Here is an 18,746-nt window from a genome sequence, read left to right as displayed (position 1 = left end):
TCCTGCTTTCTCGTAGTGCTCTGAGATAACCCAAAACAACACAGGTTGGCTCTTCTCCAAGGAGGCAGAGAGAGGGGGGAATCAAGCCCCCAACCTCAGGCCCAGCAGGCAAGTGCTCCAACCCACTGAGAGCCACCAGAAAACAGAAGAGAGTAGGAGACTGTACGTGGGTACCAAAAATGATACCCCCAGAGTTGAATGAATCTGGGGACGATTTCGTGCTGTTTGTTCTCCTCTTGCCAAGAACCATCTCGATACACAAGTTCTTTGAGGGCAGTGTGTGTGTGTGGACAGGAACTGGCCTACATTTATTCACCGCAGGATGACAAAGAACAATAGTAAGGAGCAAACGCCATTTCCCACAGGTCCAGAAAAAAGAAAGGTCACCATTTTCCACGACACGGTATTGTTTGGTGAGACTCCACCTGTTTCACCGACTCAAGTTCCAAAAGTTTGAATTTGCCATTTGGTGAGCGAAGCAAATTCTGTGACCTGAATTGTAAGAATTACGCAACAGGTAGATTCTGCCTCTGGACAAAATATGGTATTTCCTCATCTCTGCCCCCAATAACCACCATTTCTTTTCATTATTTTGCTGATTCTTTGTTTCCTAATAAAATAATTACCACTTTAGTACCTTCAGGCTTAAGGCCGTCTTCCACTAGAAAACCTGTTTTCTTGTATGTTCTGAACTGTCTAGAAGGTGATAACAGCTGTAAAATGGGCCCGTTCTGGAGTAACTAGAGCTTGGAAATTACTAGTTGCAAGTAAAATAATTACCTGAACTTAGTTACTTTTTTGCAAGGAGAGTGTAGCTAGTAGGCAATGAGTTACTGCAAAATTACTTTGTCTTATGAGTAACTTTTTAGTAACTTACTTAAGAAGAGTGTTTTAAGACATTTTTAGAAACATTTTGACAGCAACTTTTCTTGGTTTTCCCCCATTTTCTTATCTGAAGGGAGTATTCTCTCATGACACCGTTTGTATTTCTAAATTTCAGTGTGAAATATCAACAGTGGCCACTAGGGGGAACCAGAGACTGTTTCCTTCTATTTTCTGTCATCCTGGTCACAATGAGTGCAACTGCAAAACCAATTTAGGATACTTTTTTGGTGTTTTGCAACACCCACAGTCTCCCAGCCAGCAGTATTTCCTCAGTACCTTTCTTCCTCGCTGTCAGGAAATAATTTTATTGTATCCTGCTAGCAGTAGGAACAGGCGTTTCGTAAACACTGCAGAGAAGTGCAGAGAACAGTAATGGGGGGGGAGAGACTACGGATCCCAATACCTTCCATGGATTCTGGGATTTGTGATCCTCCCCCAAAAAAACTCTTTTTTTCTCCTTGAGCTCTGCACATACCCCATCCAGCCTTTTGACTGCATCGCTTTGAGCACCAAGTCTCAGCTCTCTGTTCTCAGAGACTTCTGCCAGCTCAGATATTCCAGGATAGCCCTTGATGAATATAACAAGCCCTCTGAATGTCACACACTGATGGGGAATTGCTTTATCATCCTAATTCTGCTGACTTGGCACTGCCTATTAAATAAACATTCCCCGTGGAAGTCAGGAGGTAGCGACTGAGCCCAGAGGACTTTAGGCTCCACCGTTCAACCTTTGACCAGGAATTTTGGATCTCAGTTTTTTGGAAAAGTCACAAGTAAAAAGGGTTTAGAAACTGCCCTCCCTGGCACCTTTTTGCACTATTGACACATCTGTGTTCTTCCATACTAACAGTGAACTTCTTTGTAATGCCCCGTATCTGTTATTTGGCCTGTCAAAACACCAAGGTGACGTGAGATGGAGGAAAGATGGCAGCCACTTTTCCTTGAATCAGACTGGCCCAATTTCCCCACCTCCAGCTACAGACCTTAGAATTGACTGTTCTTTACATATTGGTCCAGCGATCAAAACATCATCTAGAAAGAGGGGGCCAAACCATCAAACCACAGATATATGTTTTTCAGTGGCCAACCCCGAACATCATGTTGTTGCAATCGTGCACTGGAGTGGAGAGGTAGGAAAGGGTTCAGCTTCTCAAGCATAGGTAAACAGTGGGCCGTGGCGGAGAAGAATGATCCCTTTGTCTCGGCTTCTGTGCAAAACCAGCGTGGAGAAGTTCAGGGCGCCGTGCCAAGGGGACACAATTGGCTGGAGTAAAATCTGAGCCCAGCACAGGAATCCAGAAAAGCAACTGAGACCGCAGAAAGAGCCCCAGAAAACAGCTGTATCTCTTGATCCAAACGTCTTTTCTCTCTCTCTTTTTTTAAGCGGTTGTGTGTCTCCTCTTCGGACACTGATTGAATTTTGTTCCATGCTTTGACCTACACATAAATTGATCCTGCCTTTCAGATGCTTGTCAGTGTTGGGGGGTTTTTTTGTACCCTCGGAGTGAAAAACGGAGCCGCTCTCCATGAGTCACCGAGCGGTGACGTTGAAGAGGCCAGGATATAAACAGCACGATAAAAACCTCGCCAGGTGTCTATTGGGCTCCCTAAGATCAGAAGACACAAGACAAGAGGGATGCCGTTCCTGTGGAGGGAAGAGAGACAGAGAGAGAGAGAGAGAGAGAGAGGAAGAGAGAAGAAGGAGAACAGGTAAATTATATCCATTGCCTTCAACGGAACAGGTGAGTCGGCTGCACAGATTTCCTACGGAGAAGTGCACAGAGAACTTTCTTTCCCAACGGAAAGGGTTTCATGCTGTCCCCCTTCAGCAGAGGAGAGATACCTTTGAACCCTGTCTCTTGCTTTGTGGTGTGTGTGTGTGTGTGTGTGTGTGTGTGGAATACCTTGCAGGATCATGATGAGTGTTCAGAAAATCTAGATTATAAACCACAAAAATACACTAATCTCTTTCATGTTGCAGATCGTCTCCTTTTCTGAAAGAACTTCTTTTTATTTGTTTGTTTGTTTGTTTGTTTGTGCTTGCCAGAGTGTTCAAAGCCCTTTTTCATCACCAGTTTTTCCTCACGTTCTGCTCTTCCTCGCTGTGATATCGCTAAGCAGGGTGTCGGATTTCTGAGCGCCCTCCCAAGCCGGCAATCTGGAGTCCTCCAGATGTTACTGGACTATAACACCCATCCGCCCTAGCTGGCATAGCCAAGGCTGAGGAACGCTGGGTATTTCAGTCTCACGACATCGGCAAACTCTTTATGGTGCCAAACGGAACATTAATTTCTACTCCTTTTTTAAAAATATTATTTTTTTGAGATTTCAACCAGCCACGCCTGTGGACTATCTGAATATTTCTTTGTTGCCAGGACGGCTAGGAGCGTGTTGTTTCCTCAAATGAAGCCCAAAAAATCCCCTAAATGTTTTCCCTCCAGCTTCAGCCTTTGTGTTGTTCTAGCCATACACGTCATGAACAAAACCCCTTGTTTCCTACTAAAAAAATAATAATCACCTATTTGGAGAGAAAAAGGGAGACTGTCTAAACATTTCCGTGCCTGGGCATGACCGGTCACGCAACTAGTTCCTCAAGCAAGGCCGGTCATGCAATGAAGTGCCTCCTGAAACTGGGGGGAGGCTTACAGCAGTGGCTGGATCACCCAAGTGTTCTTGGACTGCAACTCCCAGTGCAAGCCAGTAGTGAAGTCTTCTGGGAGTTGCAGGAGGGAGCCAAGTTTGGGCACCGCTGGCTTACAGGATCGCTGTTTCGCAGTCCGGTCTGTAGGCTTCACTCCAGAACATCCTGGGTGAGGGGGCAGCTGGGTTTTGCCAGGTCTAGGGATTGTCGTTCAAGTCCTGAATCCATGGGGTGGCAGGAAGGTTGGAGAAAACTCCAGCTGAGCGCAATAGGAGAGACCCTCTTTTTTCCCGCCCATGTTTCAAGAAACTTGCCACGCACTGTTCGTGGCTGTTGCCCAGAGGGAAGATGGGGCTTGGTGGAAAGAAGTGGAACTCCTTGCTAAGAAGACAGGATACTTCAATCCTTTGAAGCGCCTCAGTAAGTCAAAGCAGCCGAAGAACAAAAGAGTCTAACCAGTGGCTTTTGCGGCTTTCATCAGAGAGCCCCTTCGTTGTGTCCTACCGGCCAAGGAGGTATAGGTCGTGGGTAAAAGCAGGACTGACAGAAGCAGGAGGGGCTTAGGAACAAAGAGCTGAAATTAAGAAGGAAATAAGTTTTGAAGCAGTCAATGGAAGGTCAACATCTCCCCGCTACCCACCCCTGCAGAGCAAAACCCCTTGTGTGAATCTGGGAAAATAGCTATGTTATTCACTTGACATTTCCAAACTTTTCACGAGGCTCATAGGAACAGAAAAAATGTCAACGGTGAAGAGCAGCTTAGCTACGCTCTGGCAGGCCGCCTGTTTCATGCCTCGGTTACTAACGGGACGTCCAAAAACACACACACACACACAACCCAGCTTTTGCCAGCATTGAGGTGTCTCTCTTTCCATGGCGGAAGTAGAGAAGTCAAAAGGGAAAGATCTTGTCATATGCCTCTTTTTGCAAAGGTCATCCTTCTGACCCAGAACATTGAGGGCCGGAAGAGGGTTTATGTGTTTCATTGATCAGTCAAGCTGGTGGATGTAGGAATCAAAAGAGCTTTGTTTTGGCACAATAGACGAAGAGGTTTATTTGAGGGGGGAAGCCAAGAATTTGTAGGAAAGTGAGAATGGAGTGGAGGCAGAGAGTCCCAGTGGTTAGATCAGGAAGATAAAGAGAGGGCTTTGGTTAAGGATTTGCTATTCCATTCATTCATAGGATCCCCCCATAGAATGTGACATCTGTTGTTTGTTATTTTTCAGTGCCTAGCTCTGATGACGTCTAGAAGCGACGGTGTTTGCCTCCTACCTCTGAAATTTAGGAGAGGCAGCTCTGCTGTGCCTCTTAGGCTCAGACTATGTTTCAAATAACATATTTGTGCTATTGTGTTTTCCCGCCAGATACGCAATTTCTTTAAAGCTCCATGCCCGAGCAATCAGGCATGACCAATGAAGTCCATGTTTCCCTCCTTACACCCAATTGCAGGAGAAAAGCACGTTAAATGTCATGTTGAAAGTTCATAAACAGGCTTCTTTAAAGTTTCACTTCTAAGTAGATCCCAACCTCTCCTCTGTTTTATATCTGAATCTCTTTGTGGCCACACTAAATCTTTTTTTTTTTTTTCATATTTCAGGTCATCCTGAAATAATTTAGCCTCGTTGCTTTCCATCCTGCCTTTGGCCTTTTTCCCCCTGAAAGCTGGTTTGAAGCATCCCTCCCTTCAGCCTCCGTTCGTTCTGGGATGTTCTCCAGAAAGAAAAACTCCATCTCGTGGCCCGTCTGCCCCAACGTAATTACACCGGACAAAATCCCCACGTTCTTCATCCCCCCCAACCTGGCCACTCTCCAGGGCCGGCGCTTGTGCAGAAGTGCCAGCCCGGAATCTTGCCATGCCACAGATTCCAGTTCGGAGCAGCAGGGAAACCAAGACAGCGGACGACTCCACGGTGCCTCCTCCATGCCCCAGCTCTCTAGCCCAATGGGTGTGCCATTCTTGCCGGAGAGCCCCCACACGCGGCGCCGGGAGTCTCTCTTCCACAGCGGCCAAGCACCACGCCGATGCCCTTTTGCCAAGCTCTACACTCCACCCACGAGGCCGCTTCTGCACCACGGTTTAGCAGCGGACAGTGACTCCCCATCCTCCGCAGAGACGTCCCCGTACAGCTCCCCTCTGCTGGCACGCTCTCCAGGCAGCCCTCCGTCGTGCCAAGGCTACGGGCAACACCGGCGGTTGGCGAGCCGTTCGGCCAGCCTCAGCCCTGCGCCTCGGCCCAGCTCCTTGTCCCTGGAAGAGACCAGCTCCACGGACACCAGTCCCAGCTTCCCACGCCGGGGGAAGGAGCCCTCCTGGAAGGGGGGAGGTGGCACTACCACCGCCACCACCCCTCCACCCCTCTTACCAGCTTTCCCGTTGGACTTGATCCGTTGCCGCGAGCGGATCACCAAGGAGGTGATACTGACGGTGAGTCAAGGGGGCCACCTAAGGCTCTCCAGCGAGTATCTCCAGGCCCAAGGGTGCCTCCGCATCCGTGTGGTGAGCGCTGAGGCCTTCTACCCCTCTCACTGCAACCCACGGCACATTCACTGCTGCGTCTCCTTGTATCTGCGGCCGGGGACGGGGCCTCGTCAGCGCAGCGCCATCGTCAAGAAGAGCCGCAACCCCATTTTCAACGAGGATTTTTTCTTCGAGGGAGTCTCCCCAGAGGAGCTGCCCAGACTGAGCTTGAGGATCAAGGTACTCAACAAAGGTTCGGGGATGCGGCGGGACGCCGTGCTGGGCGAATGTGATGTCCCACTTGATTCTCTTCTACCCTGAAGGGCAAAAAATGGAAAGTTGCTCAGTGGTCTTCTTGGTTGACAGGAAGAAGCAGGTTAAAAGGGTCTTTGGATGACCTCCCACACCTGTCTGTCCTCGTTTTCTTGCTCCTGTTTGGGCCTGAGAGACCTACCACCAGAAGCTGGCTCAACGGTGCTTCAGATGCATCTGTGGAGCTACGGAAAGCCACCTCTTGTCTGTCTTTTCAGCTATTTGCTCTCTAAGAAAACATGAGTGGTTGCCAGCAGAGGGAGCTGTTGGGACGTCCTTGTCTGATCTCTGGCGCCACCAGTGTTGCAGGCCAGAAGATGGTACTGCAGCTTCCATTTCAGCCATTGCCAAGTGACAAAGGGAAATGATGGCCTTTCGCCTGATCCTTTCTTTAAAAAAAAAAAAAAAAAAAAGACAGTTCTGATCTGGCTGGTTTTTCCCATATCAGCAACATCTTCTGGCACAAACTGCCAAAAAGTAGATGCCACACAAATGGCCTTCTCCTCCCTCCTTCTAATATCAAATTCAAGGGCAAATGCTGAGGTCCACATCATTGAACAAGAACCATTAAGAAACAAGAGGGACGTACGGTCATGCTTGGGGGGGAACTCAATACACACACACACAATGGAGAGTAAACTAGGGGGTGAATAATCAGCAATCACACCTCAGAGCAATAGTAGAATAACATGCTGGCTACTTTAACAATGGCTTAAAACATCTAATGGTTTGTCGCTCAGAAGTTAGAATAGACTTACCTCCTTCTGATTGTTCCAGAGGGCAGGATTAGACCTAAAGGGTGGAAAGAGATTTTGGCTAATCATGAAGAGAAATGTCCTAAAACTAACAGCCTCGGAAGGTAACAGACCCTGCTTAACTGGAGGTCCTTAAGCAAAGTGTCGGTCACAGGATGGGAACCCAGCAGTCGTACAAGTGCTGCTGAGCTCCCGGCAACTCCAATCTGCCTCCTTAATGAGATTTTTAGTGCAAGAACATTCAAGAACCACCAGATTCGTACCCTTGTTGTTGTTCCTGCAATGAGCAGGAAGGATGGACCGTATGATCTCTGAGGTTCCCACAGCTCTGTCGTTCTCTGACTCTGTGCTCTGTTTGAAAGAAATTATGTGCTGGAGGGAGGGAGCACACGCCAACATTTCACTGCCCTGCTGTCCATCTCTCCCTTCCCCTCTTGGTTTCAATAAAGTTCACTGTTATGTCTGAAATGTTCATGACAATAATTCACAGCACCTTGTGGGGGGGGGGGGAGAATCTCTACATTCAAATACATGATCAGATTTATCCTGCATGCATGTGAGAAAGAGAGATCTTTTATCCTGCTTCAATTTACTATACCTTGTTATTGTTTCACATTTCTTTCTGGTCTTTCTTATTTATTGGAGGGGTGCGGGTGGGGGACAAAGTCTCAGATATTCTACACACCAGACACGCACACAAAAAGCCATTCGGCTGCTTCTCAAATTTCAGCAAACATCGCTCCAGATGCTTCTTACTTGTTGTTCTCCCTCATGAGGACTAGACGTTTATAGATAACTCAGTGATTTAGCTATCTGGCTGCAGGTTGGGAGTTTGATTCCCTACTTGACAGAGGATGGACTGGATGATCTCTGGGGGTCCCTTCTAGCTCTGCGGTTCCATGGTGATGATGGGGTGATGATTAATATATATATATTTATAGCTTCTGATATTAAGCAGAACTCCGTACCTAATGCTACCTCCTGTGGCGTCACTATGGGTATGCGCAACGCACTCTGAGCGGTGACATTTCTGCCTACGTCTCTTCTCCACATCCGTCTGGGTCCTGACTCTTATCCTGCATTAGCCGCGCACACCCCTTTTCCATTAAAACCGTTTCGCACCGAGATGACGGAAGCTCACCTACATCCGACACCCACCTGACACAGAATCAATATTTCAGGAGGTTGATTACAGACCATCTGTCCCCCTCTCGTTTCCAGCGAGGAGGCCGAGGACTTATTTCTCGTGACTCCCTTCTCAATTATGGAAGGAAACTGTAAACCAGGGAAATCTGGTAGCACTCTGTTTTGGGACGGAGGCTTTTCGGTTAGGGCTTTGATGGCATCACTGCATCCCAATGTATGCTTTTTTGGGGGAAGGGCGTTTTCTTTTGATTGATTGATTGATTGATTGATTGATTGATTGATTGATTGATTGAATTAAACATACAGACTTTAAAACATTAAGACTCTCTTAACAAATAATGAACAAAAAACATTACAAACGAAACATCTTCCCCCATGGATCAGAGATTTCGCCATCGTCTAGTCATCGGAGTATCGTCAAAGGACTCCAGTCAGCACTAGAAACTGATTTTTCCCCAAGTTCCCATCTTTTTCTGGGCCCAATTATATATCAGCTTTCAGATTTGCTTTACAAAGTCTCTTGGTTGGTCCTGCAGTGCCTCTGAAAGCATGTCTAGTTCTGCAATATCCAATCACTTCTTTAATAACTCATCCAGCGTTGGTGTCTCTGTATTCCTCCACTTTTGGGCCCAGAGTAACCTAGCTGCTGCAAATATATACAGCAGACTATATTTTATTTTCTTAATAATTTCTGGCCGTTGCTATTCCCTTGCTTTTCTCTAGAGCAGCTGTTGAGTGACGCATGATCGGGCACGATAGAAAAGACTGGCCTTGCCCTGACCGGTCATCCATGGGCATTGCCCATCTCCGGCCAGCCGGGTCCTGAGAGGCAAATAGGGGCCCTGCGAGAGGAGGAGGTTGGCGACTGACGTCAGTCAGGTCATTTCAGTAATTAAACAATAGGAACAACACCCAGCTGGGTTTGTGGGGGGGGGTATAGAAAAGGAACCAGTTTGAAGCTAGGGCTCCAGAGAGAGGGGCTTCACCCTTCCATTCTCAGGGTAACCCCCCCCAAAAAAAAATGGGTTCAGAAGGATGCTTGTAGTTCCTCCAGTAGCAGGGGAGCAAAGCCTTGGGGATTCAAGAAGGATCGGACTGAAGTAACCCAGACCCTGCATTTTTAATTTTTTTTGGGGGGGCAAGGATTTTTAAAATCAGCTAGCTGATCCAAGGTGCGGTCGCTCCAATCTGAACCATTACAGAAGCTTGAGCTGCTCTTCTGGGTGGTGCTGGAAAAGAACAGAAAGTCCCTTCTGATTTTTAACAAGTTGGTTTTAGGGGAATAAAAGGAAGCGCATCAAGGGACTTTATTTCAGAGGAAAATCACCTTTGAGTCGTAATACTGGCATTCATCAACAGAGGGCGCTGTTGGACAAGTAGTTAGACCTGCTGGAAAATAATTGAGTTATTAATTTCTTTTGCAAAGGCAGATGGGCTGTTCCTCCGTCCTTGGCCAGACACTCCCCTTGTTCCCAGGGAAGCAGGCACGCCGAGTGTTCCTCCGACAGGATGTGGACAGTCCAGGTGTTCACCCATGCAAAACATGTTGGACCTCAAAGGGCTCCCTGTGACCAGAGTGACGTAATCATGGGGATAAGTGTGTCACTTCACCTGGCGTTAACTGCGAAGGGATGGGTTGGAATAAAGAGGCCAGCTGTAGCTCTTATGTGCCACCTTGCTGAGCTGCCCAGCAGGGTTGTTGGCAAGTCCTTGGGTTTGAGTCCCAAGTCTGAGTCTTTGGTCCCAAGTCCCAAGTCTGTTGGTCCCAAGTCTCAAGTCCCAAGTCTGAGTCTTTGGCACCAAGTCCCAAGTCTGAGTCTTTGGTCCCAAGTCCCAAGTCTGTTGGTCCCAAGTCTCAAGTCCCAAGTCTGAATCTTTGGCACCAAGTCCCAAGTCTGAGTCTTTGACACTAAGTCCCAAGTCCAAGTCTGAGTCTTTGGCACCAAGTCCCAAGTCTGAGTCGTTGGTGCCAAGTCTGAGTCCCTGTTAAAAACATGATCCCCCCCCCCAAAAAAAACAGGAGGGGTGGGTGGGTTCTGAGTCCCAAGTTGAATCCACGCATTGGAAACAAAAAACAAAAAAAAGTTGATTTGCTGGTGCAACTTAGGTCTGACTTAATAGCGAGTCCCAGGACTCAAGTCCCGCTTTGAGGTGGGACACAACCATCCTGGAAAGGCAGATTGCATCTAATTTTGGAAATGAAGACAGGCTCAGCTCCAGCTAAGATAGGTCACCTGAACAAAAGACTTAAGTAAGCACATACATTCCCAGGCACTGCCTTCCTCGCTTGAATGTGTGCATGTATAAATTGTGGATTCTGACTTCAGGCGGCCATTTTTCAAAACCCTCAACAAACCCTCCTCAGTTCTGTGCAAACCGCACGGCCGCGGCTTCTCTTAGGGCGGTGCTTCCCAACCATGGGTTGCCCAGATGTTTTGGGACTATAACTCCCAGAAATCCTGGCCAGCACAGCTGGTGGTGAAGGCCGTGCTTCAGACTCGCTCCTCGGGCACCGCGCTCTGTGGGCAGGAGGCACGATCCAGTCCCAACCCTTGAGGGCCGGCTCGTCGTAACTTTCCTGGAACCTGGATTCCTCTTTTTAAAAAAAATGCACCCCACCCAGTTGGAGCAACCCTGTGATCAAAAGCAGACGAGTCAGCACGCTGGTTATATAACCGCTTGGCAAGGGCACCCCGACAGGCAGGGCTGGCTGCCACCGGGTGGAAAGGCAGGCTCCGTTCCGGCTTGGTGCAGAACATTGACTTTCCACCAGGAGGCATCGCCGCCTTTGGGATTCATAGAGCATTATTCCACTTTGGGGGCGGATTTCGAATGCTGCTTCCTCCCTACCACGAACTTACTAAATTTGGCAAAATTCGCCATGTTGCGAATTATCTGACTTTCACCACATTGGAACGAAAGTGAGATAATTTTTTTGTTTTTTAACCAAAGTGGTTGAGGCCTCCAGGCTCGGGCTTTGAATGTTACATGGTAACATTTTGCTACTTAAACTCAAAAAAAAAAAAAAACTTCTTAACTGTTAGAGCAGTACAACATGGGAGCCCATGACTTTGGGAGGTGGCGAGTGCAAAACGCTGGAGGACTTCAAGAGAAAACTGGACCACCGTTTGTCGGATCTGCTTTGAGTTGGATTCCTGTCTTGAGCCAGGGGTTGGACTGGATGACCTTCGAGGCCCCTTCCAGCTCCATGATCCTATGAAACCACCTTCTTTTCCCCCTGTTTGAGAAGGCTCAAAGGGACCGTGCGCCAGTGGTTCACGCAGAAATGTCCAAGGGAGATAGGAATATTGAATATCAGGTCCTTAACGTCCCGGGAGAGGCCTTGTGATTTTGGAAGGTAGACGCGGATTGCTAGGAGCATAGTTTCAGGCGAGGCTGACCTAGGTTGGGAAATTAAAACTTCAAAAGGCAGACGGGAGGGAGGATGATCCTCTCTGCCTTTGAACCGGGGCCCCTCCCATGGCGAGTGGGAGAGCATGGAGCATTTCCAGTTGGCACACAGGCCCTATAAACATTTTAACCAGACACAGCCCAGAAAACCCACACCAAATCAGAGCACGTGCTTATGTCTGTAAAGATAGGGGAAATGAAGGTTTATCTAAACCTGCTTTTGACCCTAGTTCAGGGCGGTTCCTGTGCTTTTGGTATCCAACACCCCGTGTTCCTTTTCTTCTCCTTAGTCCCTTCGTTGCATTTTAAGCACTACTACCTGTATGATACTGATGGGAAAAGTTCGAAGGCTGCAGCAGGAAAAGAGGAGGACCACCTAAAAGAGGGATTGACTCCATCCCAGAAGCCACCACCTTGAGTTTGTGAGAGCTGGGCAGGGCATTTTTAGGGTCACCTCAAAGCTGTTCAAAAATACGGCGGGGAAGCTTAGATAAATTTAGCAGATTTCTAAAGCTAATCCTTCCCCATCTCTCTGCCAGAATATTTTGTGAAACTGACTTGAAGAAGGACCTCTTAAACTTCGACAAGGTTCACACAGAAAAAAGCCATTTTCCTTTCTCAATTCTTTCATCTTGATAATCTATATATGCATCTGTTAGTAGGTTTTATCATTATGTATCTTATTTTATTTTATTACTCCTGTAAGCCACCCCGAATAGACTTTGTCTAGAGGGGCGGGGTATACAGTAAGTCCAAATAAAGTAAAAGTAAAAGTAAAGTTCACACAGAAAAAGCCATTTCTCAAGCTAACCATGTTGGCTTTAAAAGTAAGAACTAGCCGCTTGCTGAATGATGGCGGGACATTAACGGACAGATAGCCAACGCAGTTGCTTCCTGATTTTCAAGACAACCTGGAGATGCCCTGAAAGTTTAGGAACATCAGACGCAAAGCACCCCTTGTTTCTCCTCTCCTTTTGTATCATTATGATGAGAATTTTTGCTTTCGTTGTTTTTGAGCAACCTAAACACTTCCTGTATATTTAGCTCCACAGCCCTTAGAGCCAGGCTGGAAGGCAGATGGGTTTATTACACCCATTTTGCAGGGGTGGGAACAGAGATAATAGAGGCTTGCCACAGGCCCTTCCAGGTGCTATTTATCACTGAATCAAAATTCGAACTCTGGAGTTTGAACCTTTGAGAAAAGCTTGGGTTTCCCCACCGCCACCCATATTTTAAGCAAGAGGAGACCTGTAAGCTTGTAAATAACCATGCTTGTCTTCATGCCACAGAAAAGCTTTGCCTGCTGGTGGCTACCCATCACACATCTCTTAAAGGCAGAGGAGCAGGTCGGGCTGGTTCCGCTGGTCAATTGGCGACTAGGGTAAATGGGCTTTATTTTTATCGTGTTTACTAGCTTCTGGTGCTCTTGTAGCAGTAGCTTCGTCTGGAGATTTTATAACACATGCTTTTCATGCCACCAAATGCTCCACCTTCTGATTTCTGAAGCCCGGCCTGCGGTTAAAAGCAGAGGAGCAGGCCAGGTCAGTTTTGGTTGCCAGTTGGCAACCACGACTTACCCACATCGTACACTGTTAAGTAGCCCTGCATCCAAATGTGATGGGCATGTCACACAGGGTGGAAATGTTGTGGGCCTCAATTTCTTGCTGGACTGCATACCCCAGCATCCCCAGCCCACCTGGTCAGAGAGGAGGTAAGCGGGAGTGAGATGCCCCAGGCAGACAGGCAAGGGCACCCTCCACGTGCGGGGACAGTGCCATCCTAACCCTGCGCCACCCTCTCCACCCCACAGCCTCAGGTGAGAATCCATGTGCCCCAAAAACGAGCCAGGTAAACAGTAATTATCCCCAGGGCTCAAATGGGTGTGCCCCATGGAAGGGGGAAAAAGAGGGGGCTGAGGGTTGAACCAGGAAAAAGTCACCTCACCCTATGGAAGAGGTGTGGCCACCGAGGTCTGGGCCTCAGTTTCCCTCTCCGTCTTTCCCTAACCAGCCTGTCAAGATCGGGGGTAAACTGGGAGATGGGACAATATTCCTCCTAATTTGGACCCAGGTTGACTTTCTTAGCTGCTAGGACATCTTCCTGGAAGCGTTCCTCGTTCCCCCCAATAGTCACAGATAGATTGCCCCTGAAGACAGAGGCTCTGTCTAGCGGTAGACTGAAGATTATATTATATTATATTATATTATATTATATTATATTATATTATATTATATTATATTATATTATATTAATCCACACCCTGTGTTGTAACAGGTCCCTGTTTTCTCCATGAATTTGCCCAAGCCTTTTTTAAAAGAAGAAGAAGAAGAAGCTTATTCATGGCCACATGTTGTGGTTGAGGGAGGCAGGAGTAGCCAAAAGCTACACACCCTTGAATTTCTGTCTGTGGTGTCGAAAATAGTTTTATTGACAAGTGCGCCCATGTTTCACCAGAGAAGAGAGGAAGAAAAAGAGCAGCCATGGATGGATCTATTATTATGTATTTGTGAATGAATTCAATGGTCCTTGAGACACCCGATAGCTGAAGTGCTGAGAGTAATGTATACAAATATATAAAATATTGTAACATCTTGTTGAACAAATACAATTAAAATCGTAAATAAAGTTCGTGAAAAGTGGCTGCAAGCCAAACTTAAAACCGCAAAGGACAACATAGCAAAATATTGAGCGTAATCATTTAGCACGACAACACACCGGGGGGGGGGGGAAGGAGGCATTAACGGAGAGGAGCAGTAAATTTGCAGTGGTCAGAGATGATGGGAGTTGTAGTTAACGTCCAGGGAAGGCACTAGACCGGTGGAAGTGGCGACACACAGAGAGAAAAAGAGGCTAGAAAATGAACACGATTCTCCCTTTTAAGCTTTTCCAATGGGACGGATTAATGGAGAAAGGATATGTGCAATATGCTGGGAATGATGAGATTTGTAGTCCCAAATGCCTGATTGGGGATGGAAGTTGTAATTGAAGGAGAAGAACGAGGGGTATGTGGTGTTCAAAACGCAGTTTTATTTTAAACGGATAACATCCGTGCCAAGTGGGCGTGGGGGTAGCGACACGGTGAATAGTGAGGATGATGGGAATTGTATTCCCAATCGAAGTCCGGCAGGGGAAGGTTGCAACCAGAGGCAAGCAAAAGGCAACGGGGGCCGGGGCGCTTAAAACGCCATTCTGTTTCCAACTGACCCTCTCCACGGGAAGAAGCGGCGGTGCGGATGATGGGACTTGGAGTCAACCCGAAGGTTGAGATAGAAGGAGAGCCACGGGACATTGGCGGGGCGAGGGAGGTGGGGAAGGCATTACATTACAAGGTTCTTTGAAACGCCCACCCTTGACGGGTGATGGGAGTTGTAGTCTAAAACCGGTTCTGGCAAAGGAGGGAAAAAGTTCTGCCCTGCCCTTCCCAGGTCGGCTTTTCCCAGCCCATGCCCAGGAACACGTGACCTCACGGAAGGCGGAGCTCTCCGGACCGGGCGAGTGGGCGGAGAAAAGGGGAGGATGATGGACACGCCGAGTCACGAGGCCTCGGCGTGGCTCTGTTGACAGCCGGCGCAGTCGGAGATCCTCGGCGGCGGCTGGCCCCGATCCAGCGCCTGGGCTGGGACGCTGCTGCTGCTGCCGCCGCGCAGCCAAGATTGTGGTTGTGTAACACACAAGGTGGCCGGGCAGCCCCGGCTAATCGAGCACTGCTCGCCGGAGCCCGTGGCTATCATCATCCAGCCGTGATTGAAAAGCAAATATATATATATTTTTTTTTTAAAAAAAAGTCTGAGCTTTACCGGTTGTATTTCTGCCTGCTTCCAAAGAGAGCTTTTGGTAGAAGGCAAAATAATCAATGAGCCTAAGTGGAAAGGGAGCGGGCGGGTTAGCTACAGTTCTCGCTCTCTCTTTTTTGTTTTCCTGTTTAAAAGAGATGAGCTTCACCTGTTTGGCGGCTGTCTGTACGGGCGGTAGGGGGAAAGGAGAGTGCCTCGCTTTCAATGCTGTTCGTTGCGCGGTTGTTCAAAGCCGGCAAAGACCTGGCATCGCAGGGGTTTAAATGCCCTTAAAAGCAGCCGATAGGTGAAAAACCAACTGCAACATCTAAGGGTGACAGGTGGGTCGCCAAGGAGGCTTCACCTGTTTAATGGCTGCCTGTTCTGCAACTGGTGAAAGGCTTTAACTCTTTACTACAGAGAGGAGAAATGGGCCACTGTCTACGTGGCAAGGGTTTTGTCCCAGAAGTACAACTGGTGGAGTATTTCCAAGCAGAGTAACGCACATATAGGGGGGGGGGGAGTCTTGTCCGGTTTGATAGTAGTCTGTTATGCTGTACTGTAATTGGGGTGGGGGAGAGGCTTGGAAGGCCTTTATAATGAAGCTGGGAGTGAGCATATGCATGCAATGCAAGCAGATATTAACTTGGTGATGTTTTCCAGGTAGGGTCGTGTCTCCGTGTGTGAAAGCTTTCCCAGTTTGATTGCATTCTGGTGTACGCTTTTTAAAGCCCCCAGAGTTATATCAGAAACGGTGTTTCGCACAACCGCCTTCCAAGTACAAGAGGGACGAAGGATGAAAGACAGAAAGGGTCTTATAGACAGAAATTCAACAGGATTTGTTTTTCCTAGGGAGGACTTTTAGGGAGATCATGACCTGTTTAACGACAGCCTATTTTACAGTTGTTAAGTGTTTACCGCTGAAGGCAGCTTGCATAATAAGTAAAAAAAAAATCCAACAGGTGATGCGCCTCTTCCCGGCAGGACGCTGCATTCCCGGGAGAAGCTTAATCTGTTTAATTACAGCCTGTTGCACGCTTGTTAAAAATCATGAGCGTCAGAAACCTGCCTCCTTCTCATTAAGGACTTGGGGCGGAGATGAGACACCGAATACAAGCTACATAACAGACGAGTTTTATAAAAAGAAAAATCATCCAGCGGGGGGGGGGGGAACGTAAGCAAAGAAAGAGCTCGACCTGTTTAAGGACAGCCCAGGTGTTCGAAAGCGGTTTGAAAGTGTTCTTATTTAATATTTTAGTGCTACAGGAAATAGCTCATAAAAGTACGACTAAATGAAACATCATGGCCACAATGTAACTAATCTGTAGACAGATAACCGGGGCAACATCAGCTCCTGAGATTTCAGGCAGAAAATCCAATTTTTTAATTCATTAATTCTAAATTTGACCTATAATCCCCCCCCTTAAAACCACGTGGGGGTAGAGGTATAGAAAACATACGAAAGGGAATGGGTACCACCTCTTGAGAAAAAAAATCAGTGCATTTTCTCAAGACATCCATTGGTAGGGTTAGGATTAGGGTCCCCCCCCCCACATTTATGCCTGACATTTTGAGAACAGATGGATTAAGCTTTTTCTCAGGGCTCAGCGCAGAGACGTATGGATCTGGGTGCAAACTCAAATTAGACGCGCGCCGAGAGGGAGGGAGCCCACTTTCGACCAACGGGCCGAAGCTCAACAGGTGCGGAGCGTTTTACCCATTTTCCTTTTTGATCGAGAGAAGGCTCCACCTGTTTAATTGCTGCCTGCCGCTCCGGCCGATTGAGAGAGAGAGAGGAGGACACGGGGCAGGGCGGCCTCAGTGCGCCCCTATCGGCCGCGCGCCGCCTCTGCAAGGGCCGCCCCGCCGGGTTCTGGAAGCCACTGCTTTTCCCTGCTCTCCGCCGAAAGCTGCCGCGGCCGCCCGTCCCGGTGCCAGCGCCGCCACCGCCACCCGGAGGGTCCCCGCCGCGCAGGCAGCGGGAGCGGCAGACGGGGCTCCGAGAGGAGAGCCGCCTTTTTCCCTTCTCCCCTTTTCCCCTCCCTCCGCTGATCCCCGCGCCTCCATGGAGCCCAGCACCAGCGGCCCCGCGGGAGCCAAGCGCAGTAGAGACGGCGCCCTCGCCCCCTCCCGAGGTAAGGCAGAGCGCGCGCAAAAGGCGCGCAAGGGCAGCACCGGGGCACTTGGGGGCAGGCGCGCAACCGGCCTCTCCAGCGCCTGAGCGCTCCCAAGGGGGGCGCCCCCGTGGCCGGTGCAGAGAGAGAGAGAGAGAGAGAGGGCTGGCGGGGTAGCTCGCGAAGTAGCGAGCGGGCGCGCTTCTCCTCCTTTCCTTGGGCCCTAGAGGTGGCGCAAAGGTCGGACTGGAGGGGGGGATGTGGAGAAGGGGTCGGGGATCCGAGTTAGGGGGTTGGGTGTTTAGAATTCCAAGTCTGGAAAGGGAGAGCGAAGTTGGCACCGCGCGCAAAAAGAGGACGCGCGGAGGGAGGCGTGGTGGAGATGCAGAGGCGAGGTGCCGGACGGAAAGGTGTGGGGGGGGGACGGGGGGAGAGATGAGAGAGGGTAGAGGAAGGCACGCCACCCCCTAACCCTAACCCAGACCCTTTCACATGCCCCAAAGGGGGAACGGTTGGAGAAGTCGGGGGTAGATGCAGGAGACTGGAAGTCGAGGACGGGGGTGTGGGGAGAAGGGGTTGGCAAAGGAACTTGGCGACAGGGCTAGGGCAGGAGAAGGAAAGGGGGCGACTCGGATGCAGAGGGAGAGAGGGCTGGGGCCAGTTTGGGAATAAGTTAAGGGGGGAGAGGGGGGGATGGAGGGGGCGTTAATAGGGTTCTTTGGGGGAAAAGCAGGCTGGGGAGGTGAGTGTTTTTGAATGTCTATTTGTGAAAACACCTGCACGTCCCCCATTCTGTTAAGAAAGAAAAAGTAGCAATAGTTGAATTGTTTTAAAGATTCCCAAAAGTATAACTATAGCTGGCATGTTTTTTTATTCTGCGCTGTCCCTTCCGATTCACTCTCATTCTGGCCTGCCAAGTCCTTTCAGAGTTATGGGGATCCTGGTAGGGCTTTTGAGGGGTTTTGGGGAGATTCAAAGAGGGGTTTTCCCCTGTTGCTGCCAGCATCCCAACCCTGGTGAGTTTCTGTGGCCCACTGGGAATTTGAACCCAGGCCCTTGTCAGACAGACGCTGTGCTCCGCCACTCCACTGCTCACCCAGGCACCTTGAAATGGGCCAAAAAGGGGGTTGCGTTCAATACGGTGATGGAAAGACAAGGTAGGACGTTTCCCCAGAATAAGGGTAATGGTAAGACCCTGCAAAAGACCCCCCCCCCAAAAAAAACCCTACATATACTAATGCACACACATTC

General features: G+C 48.9%; 2 protein-coding genes across 3 annotated transcripts in view; both read left to right on the top strand.

Moving 5' to 3' along the window:
• Window positions 1-2,191: 2,191 nt before the first annotated feature.
• Window positions 2,192-7,519, top strand: C2CD4D (C2 calcium dependent domain containing 4D). 2 transcript variants are annotated; one of them, XM_020798143.3, is made up of 2 exons: window positions 2,192-2,627; window positions 5,124-7,519. In XM_020798143.3, the coding sequence occupies exon 2, from the start codon at window positions 5,232-5,234 to the stop codon at window positions 6,303-6,305; it is 1,074 nt and encodes a 357-aa protein (XP_020653802.3). In that variant the 5' UTR covers window positions 2,192-2,627; window positions 5,124-5,231; the 3' UTR covers window positions 6,306-7,519. The 2 variants fall into 2 exon arrangements, with proteins under 2 accessions (XP_020653802.3, XP_072840059.2); XM_072983958.2 differs by having other exon boundaries at window positions 2,193-2,595.
• An 8,732-nt stretch (window positions 7,520-16,251) lies between these two features.
• RORC (RAR related orphan receptor C) overlaps window positions 16,252-18,746 on the top strand; it is a 44,342-nt gene continuing 41,847 nt past the window's right edge. Inside the window, exon 1 of the mRNA XM_020798284.3 lies at window positions 16,252-17,516. Coding sequence (XP_020653943.3) covers window positions 16,940-17,516 — 577 coding nt within the window. The 5' untranslated portion in view covers window positions 16,252-16,939. The remainder of the gene's footprint in view (window positions 17,517-18,746) is intronic.

Source organism: Pogona vitticeps, chromosome 15, assembly GCF_051106095.1.
Source record: "Pogona vitticeps strain Pit_001003342236 chromosome 15, PviZW2.1, whole genome shotgun sequence".
Lineage (NCBI taxonomy): Eukaryota > Metazoa > Chordata > Lepidosauria > Squamata > Agamidae > Pogona > Pogona vitticeps.
The sequence above is the reverse complement of the archived record's forward strand: the minus strand, read 5'-3'. Positions and strand labels throughout refer to the sequence as shown.